We start from the raw sequence: 11,908 nt of genomic DNA, 5'->3' as shown, positions 1-11,908 counted from the left end.
ATATTATGTTATCTTTGTTGATCATTTTACAAAGTATGTTTGGTTCTTTCCAATGAAAAGAAAATCGGAGGTTTCTATTATTTTTACCAAATTCAAGAATGTGGCTGAAAAGTTTTTCCAGAAAACTATTATTTATTTTTACTCCGACAATGGTGGCGAGTTTATGCATTTACGTTCATTTTTCGAGGAACATGGCATCTCCCACTTTCTTACTCCACCCTACACCCCTGAACATAATGCCACTGCTGAACGCCGCCATCGTCATATTGTCAAGACAGGGATCACCTTACTCCATCTTGCAAATTTACCATTAAAATTCTGGTCTTTTGCCTTCCAAGCAGCCACCTATCTGATTAAATGTATGCCTACCCCAATTCTCCGTAATAACTCCTTTTTTTTCAAATTATTTGGTCGCCATATCCAAATTACTCAAAACTTCGGGTATTTGGGTGTTTATGCTACCCATGGCGCCAACCATATAATCAAAACAAGCTCCAACCAAGGTGTACACCTTGCATTTTTATAGGCTACGGTGAAAATCAAAGTGGATATAAGTGTTTTGATCCTGTCAAATCTCGTATTTATATTTCTCGCCATGTCGATTTTGTTGAGCATTCATTTCCGTACGCGAATATTGAATCTCCATCACCTCGACCCACTGAAGACACAATTTCAGCTTGGGCACCATCTCACTTTGTTATCCCATATAAACCATCGTCTACCAACTCACGCTCTTCACAGCCGTCTCAAGTCTCTCCTCAAATGGAAAGTGTTCCCGATGATGTCGCTTCACCAAATGAAGGACCAGACTCATCCTATCATGCCTCAGGTATGAATATTTCTTACACAAATAATATTTCTGATGAGTGCACCTCCATTCCTACTTCCACCTGTACACAATCACCACCTCAACCGAACCATCAGATGGTCACTCGGTCGAAAAATAATATCCGTAAACCCATTCAACGACTATGCCTAGTCACTCAAAAATCAACCTCTCATATCAATCCCAACCCGACCGAAAAACCTCCAACCGCAACCCCAAGCCTACCCGTATCAAAAATTGATATCAAGCCTCGGGAGCCAAAATCTGTCATTAGTGCTCTTAAAGATCCCCATTGGCGTGCAGCCATGAAAGAAGAAATTGTTGCATTGAAAAACCAGAATACATGGTCCCTAGTTCCTGGTAATATTTCCTCTAATGTTGTTGGTTGTAAGTGGGTTTTCAGGATAAAATACAACTCTGATGGGACAATTAGCCGATACAAAGCTCGTCTTGTTGCGAAAGGATTCCATCAACGACCAGGCCTAGACTATGACGAGACATTCTCGCATGTAGCTAAGCATACAACAGTCAGAGTCATTCTTTCTATTGCGGTCTCTCGCAACTGGCCTCTTCGGCAATTGGATGTTAATAATGCGTTTCTTCACGGTTTTCTGAACGAAGATGTTTATATGTCTCAACCACCCGGATTAATTATTGACGAACAATTCTCCAACCATGTCTGCAAGTTGAATAAGGCAATCTATGGTCTAAAACAAGCCCCACGGGTGTGGTTCTCAGAATTGCAACGATGTTTATTTTCACTTGGTTTCATCAACTCCGCGTCAGATACTTGTCTATTTATCTTTGCCCATGAAGGAATTATCATCTACTTAATTGTTTATGTGGATAACTTGATCATTACAGGGAATCACTCACCGTCAATTGAGACATTTGTAAAGAAGATTGGCGCACAATTCTCCATCAAAGACTTGGGTAATCTAAATTTCTTTTTGAGTGTGGAGGTGACAAGAAGCAAAAATGGTGTATTTCTTTCTCAGAAAAAATATATTATGGAGCTCCTAGATCGTACAAATATGGTCGGTGCCAAGGCTGTCAAGACACCTCTATCCACCGGCAATACCCTATCTATTAGTGATAACGCTCATCTTGGTGATGCCAAAGAATATCACACAATTGTCGGCAGCCTACAGTACTTAATGCTCACCCGTCCAGACATTGCATATGCTGTGAATAAACTTGCTCAATTTGCAAATCAGCCTACTACAAGTCATTGGACAGCCGTGAAACGAGTTCTTCGCTACTTGGGCGGTACATCTGAACATGGTTTGTTTTTGTCCAGTAACTCTTCTCTTACACTTCATGCCTATTCTAAGATTGGCGTTTCTAACCGAATCGCCATCTTGCGGGGGCATATAAAGAATATATCACGTTCCTAATTATGCAAATCATCCTTCTTAATTAGTTTTTCCTTATATACACAATTACCTTAAATCAAGCCTTGCACTGTATATTTTATGCTGATCTACCGTGATTGTAATCACTTGATTGATTCCCATTGAATCAATCCTCATGTATATATACTCACATATACATCAATGAAAAGTGGAAAAACCCAACTTAAGAAATCATTTTATTGCTCTCAATAGTTTTAATAAATAGTGTTTTTGAATAAAACAATTTATTAGCAAAAAAAATTTAAAATTAAAAACTTAATCTGACATGGTTGCTATTATGTTGTGTTGATCGCTCGTTATTATATGGTGTTGATTGCTATTATATCGTGTTAACTATTATTATATTGTGTTGACCGCGATTATATTGTGTATACCAGTTAGTAGATAAATAAAAGATTTTTTTTAATTATTTCACAAACTCACAAATGATCTAGTGGTAACATAGCACAATTTAGGTATAATATTTTAGGGCAAATGGTAAATAGGCTCATGACAAGGGCATGTAATTCAAAAAGAGACATTCAACTTTTTTGTCTTGCAAATATTTTCAGCACATTCAAACTTATTTGCAAATAAGGAAAACCGTTTTATATATACCAAAATTACCCTCAATTCATTGAAACCCAATTCAACTTCAATTTCATGATTTACACCCCAATTTTGACAAATTTCATCAATTAACTAATTTTGACCATAAATTTCAATTTTGACCCCAATTTTGACACGCCACCACCGGAGACCGCCGGTCAGCCGCCGTTGATCGCCGGTCTCCGACGTTGACTTTTTCTTTTTTGAAAACTTTTTCTTTTCTGAAATTTTTTTTCCAGTAGGTCAACCGCCGTTGACTGTCGGGTCTCCGGCGTTGACTTTTTCATTCATTTTGTTTTTTCTTAAAAAAATATTTTAATTAATATTATAGTCTTGGCTACTAAATTATTGTCTCCAGTAGTTATTTAACTGTCGAAGACAGTAATTTAACTGTTAATTGACTTTTTTTTTCTTAAAAAAAATATTTTAATTAATATTACTGTCTTGGCTGCTAAATTACTGTCTCCAGCAGTTATTTAACTGTTAATTGACTTCTTTTCCTTAAAAAAATATTTTAATTAATATTACTGTCTTGGCTGCTAAATTACTGTCTCCAGCAGTTATTTAACTGTCGGAGACAGTAATTTAATTGTTAATTAACCTTTTTTTTTTTTTGAAATTTTATTTTTTCTTAAAAAAAATTATTTTAATTAATATTATTGTATTGGCTGTTAAATTACTGTATTAATTAATTTTATCGTCTTGGCCTGCATATTTATTGTTTTCGACTGTAATATTACTGTCTTCGACCGTGATATTACTGTCTCCGACCGTAATATTACTGTCTTATGCAATAATATTACTGTTTGGATAGTAATATTAGTAATATTACTGTCCCAAACAGTAATTTAGCAGCCAAGACGGTAATATTAATTAAAATATTTTTTTCTAACAAACAAAAATTTAAAAAAAAAAAAAAAAAAAAGAATCGGAAAAAAAATCAACGGCAGTTGACCGGCCGGAAAAAAATTTAGAAAAAAAAAATCAACGCCAGAGACCGACGGTCTCCGTCAGTCAATGCCGGAATCTGGCCGGAAAAAAAATTCAGAAATAAAATTAATTTCTGAAAAAAAGAAAAAAATTTAAAAAATTATTAAAATGGGAGTTAATGTGATATATTTGTTTAAATTCAGGGTCAATGTGTAATATTAAGGAAGTTAGAGCATAATTGATGAGATTGATAATAATTATATTATGGAGGGTATTTTGGACAAAAGACATGGAAAGGAGTTTATATGAAAGACTGTTTTTTTTGTTGGACCAATGTGCATTTCAGTCCCTTGTCATGTCCATTTTCGCCATTTGCCCAATATTTTATTTAGGTGTGAATAAATACAAATGTTCATCTTCTCAAGCAAAACATAAATTACAAACGTTCATATTGGTAATTAAATTTCCCTACAAATAAAAAAAATTGAAATATTAAATGTCGTTTTAAATTTATTAATGTTGTTCTCAATTTAAATGTGTTCTTGACCGTTTTTTAATTTTATTTTAGTAAAATTTAAAACACGGAAATTTTATTCATGTACATTAGTTTTTTAGGGTCCATTCGATATACACCCCTCATATGGAAAATTGATAGGGATAGGTCCACCCCTAAAAATCTTCCTTTGAGATACCCTCCTGGAGAGGCAAAAGTACTATTATGCCCTTATTTATAATTTTCGTCCAACTGCATTTAGCATTTTCAACTACTGCATTCATCATTTTGGACCTGCATTTCGTATTTTGTACTGCATATATCATTATTTTTATTTTTAATTATTTTTTTATTTTTTGTATATATATTGTACTTTTTTTTATTATTAATATTGTATTTTTTTGTAAAATAATTTTTTTTAATATTTTGATTTTTTTTTAATTTTTCGATTTTTTAATTTTTTGATTTTTTTAATTTTTTTAATTTTTTAATATTTTTTTTATAAATTCAAATTTTGGTAAAATTACTGAACTGAAAGTATACTACAGGTTCAATAGTCCTGTATAGTTATATGTAGTCATGTACTGTCTTTTTACCCCAAAATTCATCTACACCAACAAATAAAATTCACAATTTAGATCTTGATATTATAAATCAACTAACAAACAAAAAATGAAAAAATACAATCACATTCATATATTCTTCAAACATGAACAAGTATTATTGTACATTAAAAAACCTATAGCATACATATAACTGTATGTTACTACAGGTGACTATAATTATCTGCAATTATCTATAGTTATATATAGTGACATAAAGTCTAGACTACTGTAGCATGAATCCAACTTCACAAGGCAACATCGCATCTTATTCTCTGCATGTCATAAAATTATAATAAAAGCAAAACCTGCGACAAAAAAATACGAGTTAAATAGAAAAATGGAACATGCGAGTTAGATTACATGAAAAATACAAAAGAAAATGGATTTTTTTGTTGATAAATTTACAGAACTAAAATCGACTACAATGACTATAGTATACTACAAGTCCTATAGTCATGTATAGTTATATCATATATGTAGCCATGACTATACATGACTACATATGACTGTATATGACTAAGTAACCAACTGCATTCGACAATAGTCTTGTATAGTTATACTATAGGACTATAGTATACAAGTCCTATAGTATACAAGTCCTGTAGTTATATGTAGCCATGACTATACATGACTACATATGGCTGTATATGACTAAGTAACCACTACTGATTAAATTTCTATTACCGACAAACAAAGCTCTCACACTTGAGGCATTTCGAATTATCTTCAAATAAATACAAAAATGAAATTATATATTTATAATAAAAAATTAATTAATCCAAAGAAAAATATTTTAATATTAATTGTTCACAGATCTTCCAAAATTCAAAAACATAGTAGATCTGGTTTATTTTTTGATAAATGCAGTAAATAGATACAAATCAAACACCACCGGTTCCAGATCTGAAATTCATCATTAGATCTGACTACACACCATTGGATCACGATTTGAATGAATTCAGTTGGTTTTCATAAAAAAAAAAACAATTAAAAAAGGTAAAATTGTAGGAATTCAGAGCTTAAAAATATAAATAAAAAATAGATGCACATTCATAAATTTAAAAAATAACTTTAAAAGGTGAAGTTGATGGTTTAATACGGAGTTCAAGGCGGTGGGAGGAGCAACGACGGCCGGCACAAGGCCGTGGCGGAGCAGCGGCGCAAGGCAGTGGTGGAGCAGCGACGGCGGCAGCGCAAGGAGGTAAGGGGAGCGGCGGCGGCGGAGCAAGGAGGTGGGGGAGCAGCGGCGACGGCGCAAGGATGTGAGGGGAGCAACGGCGGCGGCGGAGGGCTGTGGGCAGAAATGGAGAGTTAGAGAGAGATATGAAGAGAGAGAGAGAGAAAAGAGAAGAGAGAGAGAGTTAGAGAGAGATGAAGAGAGAGAAAGAAAAAGAGAGAATTTGGGTTTTTGACATCGGAATTTGTAGTTAGGGTTTTAAATTATAATTAAAAGGGCAAAATGGGTATTTCAATTTATCTAGGAGGGTCTATCAAATTAAGATTAGAATTTGGGTTTTTGACTAGAAAAGAAAAATCCATAAGATATACCCCTATATATTTTCAAAACTAGGGGTATCCCACATTTCCCCAGTTTTTTAATGCAACTTGAATCAACTAGATTGGATACACGGTGCCAAAATTGCGCATCAACGGATTACATTTTGAATTTTGAGTTCAAATTATGGTTTGTTCTTGCACTCTTGCCTATGTTAATTACAATTGGCAATGCAATAACTATTCGATGCATAAGAAATCCACCATTTTTACCTCAATTTCCACGAATACCTATATTTTGTCCTTCTGCACCCCAACACTCCCCCAGTCCTCATTTTTGCTTAAAATACCCTCCAAATTTACCAAAATTGCCTTTTCCTCTCCTAATATTTTGCCAAACTCCACCACCACCCCTTACCTGATTCATATGTATGATCAACCACTATTGCACTAAAAGGTGTCGATTGCGACTTTAATTCGAACCCTATCTTTTCGAAATTGTACTGCAATCTTCAATTTTTTTTCTAAGTAATAATAATAGTTCTTCTATACGTGTTCAATAATAAGACTCACTGTTAGTATTTCTTTTCATTTTTGAGAGAGAAGTTATTGACGAAAAAAGTATTCCACCATCAAGATCTCGACTCCAGATGACATCGGAATTTGTAGTTATGGAGATTAATGGTTTGGTAAATGTAATGAAATATAGTTGATTTTAGAGGTTGTTTGGAGTGTATGTTTGATGTAGTTGTACTCGTATATTTAATATAATTGAATAAATTGTGCGTTGATCAAAATTGATCATCTTGTTCGTATGCTAAAGTTGTATACTTTTTCGGGTAATTTCATGCTTAAATCCTTTGTTTAATTAGGTAAATAAAAATGCATTTATCTATAGCATAATTGTTGGGCAAAAGTGTATATTATAAATTTTGGGGTAAAGTTCACTTTGCCTATCTAAACTATACACAGCGTATAAAAAATCCCTTGAACTTCAAAATGAGCCAAAACAACACATCCATTAAAAATCCGCCCGTCTTGCTGACATGGCGTGTCGACTTTTTTGAATTATTACATTTATTCTAGCTATTGTATTTTCTTGGACAAGTTTACCCCTTTGTTGAATACATATGTTTATGAGTAAAATGCAAAAACGAAAAGCAATAAAGGCCAAATTGCAATTTATATTAAATTCCTTAAACTTTAATTAGGGACTTGATTGTAATTTCACAACAAATCATGGACTACCTCCACCACCACCGCACCTCTTCCTCCGCCTGGTAAAAAAAAAACCTCATTTTATTGTCCAATCACCAAAATTCATGTCGTCACATCATAAATTCAAATCTACTTCGAAGAAATTTAACAAAGAGACAATCGTTTGTTTTGTTGAGTAATCTGAAATAGGCATCTCTGAGTACGATGGCTTCGAAGTGTGGGAGGAGTAGGAGTGGAAATCGGAATGGAATATCCGAATTCTGCCAATTTCGGTCCGAAAATATTCGAATTTGAAACCGTATTTTTCATTCCGATTTCTGAAGTTCCAGTTTCCGATTTTTCCGAATTTATTTGGAATAACATCGGAATGGTATAGAAAATAACTGGAAATTCCGATTTCTGATTCGATTTTAGTTCCAAGTATTTCTATGGTTTTTCGAAATATTTAATATAATTTAATGATATATTTTATAATTTATAAGATAACTTATGTTATATTTTATATGAAAAATATAAATACGGAAGGTCAAGTAAATTAAAACCTTATAAAATATTAATTGGTATCAGAAACTTTATGTTGCATTGTTTACGTTTTAATTTGTTGTTCCTACATGTGTTTTTATTTATTGCGTTTTCTCGAACCCTCTTTTGAATTTTCTTGCATTTTTCTGCAAAATTTCAAAAAAGATAAAAAAAAAAAAAAAAAAAAAAAAAAAAAAAAAAAAAAAAGTGAAAATTTTCATTATATCCGAATTTGGGACAAAAGATTAAATAAATTTAATTTTCGAAATTCTGTCGATTTCAATTCATTCCGAAACCCGAATGAACTTTGCATTCCGATATTTTTGGAAAGGAAATTGGAATCCACTTTTTACTTCTGAAAAAAATAAAAACTTTCTAAAAAAAAACCATTTTTGATCCAATCCGTCCGACGTCCACCCACTAGGAAGAAGGTTTGGTTGGGTTTGGACAAAGTCAGTAATTTTTCGATTGTTAAAATTCACCAAGTATAAATAACCATGTGCAGCATTTAATTACTCTTAATAGGTAGTGTGTTACAAGAATGTAATAACATGTATATTTCATTTTCTTTTAGGGTGCAAATTTAGACCGGATGGTTTGTTTTAATAGGAAAATCGGATGCCGTAGGATGATTGACACGTGGATAGTTTAAATAAAAATATAATTAGGATTCTAATAATTGGAAAAAAAAAAAAAAAGGAAAAAGAAAACTCCAGCATAACCCATAAGCCCTCTAACCATAATTATAATCAGCGTGATTTATTCAGAATTAAGAGTGCCACGTATCAAAAAATTAGTGGAATCCGATTTATATTAAATATCGACTGACCCGCTCGAAATTTAATCTCTTTGTTTTAATATGTTTTTCATTTTACCTTGTTGGAACATATCTCCGATCGACAATGTTTGGAACTATTTCCATTTTGTTTTCATTGTTTCCCCAAAACAAAATGAGATTTATTACACTTTTCAAATCATTTTTTCAAAACAATTTTAAAAGTTTATCTCTCCTTCAGACATGATGTGACTGTTACAGTAAAATGATTTGACTGCTACAGTAAAAAATGTTTTCACTAAAAAACAAATAAACATCACTTCATCTTTCAATATTTTTCTTCAAAAATACTTTTTTCTAACACCTTTAAACATAATTTGACTGCTACAGTGTATTTTGTCTCCTTCCAAAATACAAACAAACATTACTTTCATTTTCAAATTCTTCTCCCACAACATATTTCCTCAAAATGAAATCAAAATAAGATCCAAAACGCTTCCAAAGATTGCCTTAATATTTGCATGCAAGGACACGTTTTAATACAAAACATTATGCAGCAACCAATTAATACTTTGTACTGACTTTTATTACAATGAAATTTCAACTTTGAGGGTATAATGCATAATTTCACGTAAATAAGAAACAATAATTTAATATTGGTCAGTCATAAATAGTTAATACACAATATTCATTTTTCTAACTCTCCTACTTTTTTATTATTTTTTCAATATATTTTTTTTTTTTTTTTTGTACAATTCAGCTGTATATAAAGTAATTCCTAATTTGTTTTCTGATTTTTTTCATAATTCCAGCAAATTGTTAATTATCTAATTTCGTAATGAAGGTTAAAAAAATTCAATTAATGATGTGTTTGTACGCAAAAGAAATAAGTAAACTCTTGTTGAATTTACGGAAAGATGGTTAATGAATTTTGGCCAGCCTAGTAGAGAAAAAGAATGCACAAACATTAATGTATGTGCAGAATTCACCTGTATATATATGTGGAAAGAACTCATACTTTTTCAATCAATTCAGAGTGAAAATATTTAATTTAATTTGTCTGCTCAAAATAAAATATTATGGGACTGAAATTGTGGGTTTTAGTATGGATTTTATCCACATTAGTTGCGATTACTAATGCTACTATAGTTTTTCCAAAACCGAAAAAATGCATAATATTTCCTCCTTACTTACCTCCTTGGCTTAACACTAATCCATTATTTTGTAAATCACCACCACCTCCATTGAGATCTCCACCACCACCACCTCCACCACCCTCTTCTCCTCCACCTCCATCTCCACCTCCACCTTCACCACCTTTTTCCCCACCACCTCCTAGATTTCCACCTCCACCACCATTTCCTCCACCACCACCACCACCTTCTTCCCCTCCACCTCCACCTCCGTCTCCACCACCACCATCTCCAAGTCCCCATCCACCTCCACCTCCGTCTCCACCACCACCATCTCCAAGTCCCCATCCACCTCCACCTCCACCACCTTTTTCCCCACCACCACCTAGATTTCCACCTCCACCACCACCACCACCTTCTTCCCCTCCACCTCCACCTCCACCTCCGTCTCCACCACCACCATCTCCAAGTCCCCCTCCACCTCCACCACCTCCTTCCTCTCCACCTCCACCACCACCATCTCCAAGTCCTCCTCCACCTTCTTCCCCTCCACCACCTTCTTCCCCTCCACCTCCACCTCCATCTCCACCACCACCATCTCCAACTCCACCTCCACCACCTTCTTCTCCTCCACCACCACCACCTTCTTCCCCTCCACCACCATCTCCAAGCCCACCTCCACCACCACCACCTTCTTTCCCTCCACCACCACCACCTTCTTCCCCTCCACCTCCACCTCCATCTCCACCACCACCATCTCCAACTCCACCTCCACCACCACCACCTTCTTCTCCTCCACCACCACCACCTTCTTCTCCTCCACCACCACCACCTACTCCACCACCACCATCTCCAAGTCCCCCTCCACCTCCACCACCACCATCTCCAAGTCCACCTCCACCTCCTCCACCTTCTTCTCCTCCACCTCCACCACCACAATCTCCAAGTCCACCTCCCCCTCCACCACCTTCTTCCCCTCCACCTCCATCTCCACCACCACCTTCTTTCCCTCCACCTCCACCTCCAGTGAGATCTCCCCCACCACCGTCACCACCTTCTCCGGGCCGCCGGCGATCACCTCCACCTCCATCTCCATCTCCACCACCACCATCTCCAACTCCACCACCACCACCACCGTCACCACCTTCTCCGGGCCGGCGATCACCTCCACCTCCATCTCCACCACCACCACCACCACCTTAATCTCCATTAAATGCCACATTCAACAACCAATCTTCATAATTGCTCTAATACATATATATATGATCAACCACACTATACCCTATCCCAAAACTCCCTTTTCTTTCCTACCATTCTACTGCAATTCACCATTAATATATATATTCTCATCAATAACTACGCCTCCCAAAAATAAACCAAAAAAAAAAATGTATAAACTTGCCTTTAATATATATATTGTACTTTTATTATATAATACAATTATATCCATCAATAAAACCATTCTCTAGCAATAACACTCTCATGATGAACTTCCATGATGATCGATCCTCGCGTTTGGCGACGACGTTCTTGAAAAATCGTAATAGCATATTCCAGATAAAGTTATGCTTGTGTTTCATGTATTTGTAATTCTATATTGAATAAAAAAATTGTATGTTTTATTTCATGGGAATTATTGATCTTGATTTTGTCCAATGCTAGTAGCTTAATATACCCTATTTACATCTTCATGCAGTTAAATTTATATATGTATCAAATATAATTTTATCAACATATGGTATAATATCGGTGATCAATAAAAAAACTAAAGTAGATATTGATGATGCTAAAATATAGCTCACCTAGGGTAGTGTAGAAATTGAGCTGGGAGAGCAAAGCAGATCAGTAGCTTGACAACTTGATGATCCTGAGGTACCTGCGATCATAGAACACATAAACTAAGCCGGGG

At 34.7% G+C, this 11,908-nt stretch overlaps 1 protein-coding gene across 3 annotated transcripts; it reads left to right on the top strand.

Moving 5' to 3' along the window:
- Positions 1-9,910: 9,910 nt before the first annotated feature.
- On the top strand, positions 9,911-11,632 carry LOC148772410 (uncharacterized). Of its 3 annotated transcripts, none has more exons than XM_088812245.1 (2): positions 9,911-10,174; positions 10,358-11,632. In XM_088812245.1, the coding sequence occupies exons 1-2, from the start codon at positions 9,946-9,948 to the stop codon at positions 11,200-11,202; spliced, it is 1,074 nt and encodes a 357-aa protein (XP_088668371.1). In that variant the 5' UTR covers positions 9,911-9,945; the 3' UTR covers positions 11,203-11,632. The 3 variants fall into 3 exon arrangements, with proteins under 3 accessions (XP_088668371.1, XP_088668368.1, XP_088668366.1); XM_088812242.1 differs by having other exon boundaries at positions 9,911-10,999; positions 11,108-11,632; XM_088812240.1 differs by having other exon boundaries at positions 9,911-11,222; positions 11,264-11,632.
- Positions 11,633-11,908: the final 276 nt, after the last annotated feature.

This window comes from Erythranthe guttata, chromosome 2 (genome assembly GCF_056151865.1).
Source record: "Erythranthe guttata isolate IM_541 chromosome 2, IM_541, whole genome shotgun sequence".
Taxonomy (NCBI): domain Eukaryota; kingdom Viridiplantae; phylum Streptophyta; class Magnoliopsida; order Lamiales; family Phrymaceae; genus Erythranthe; species Erythranthe guttata.
Note: the sequence above shows the minus strand (reverse complement) of the source record. Positions and strands in the feature narration are given on the sequence as shown.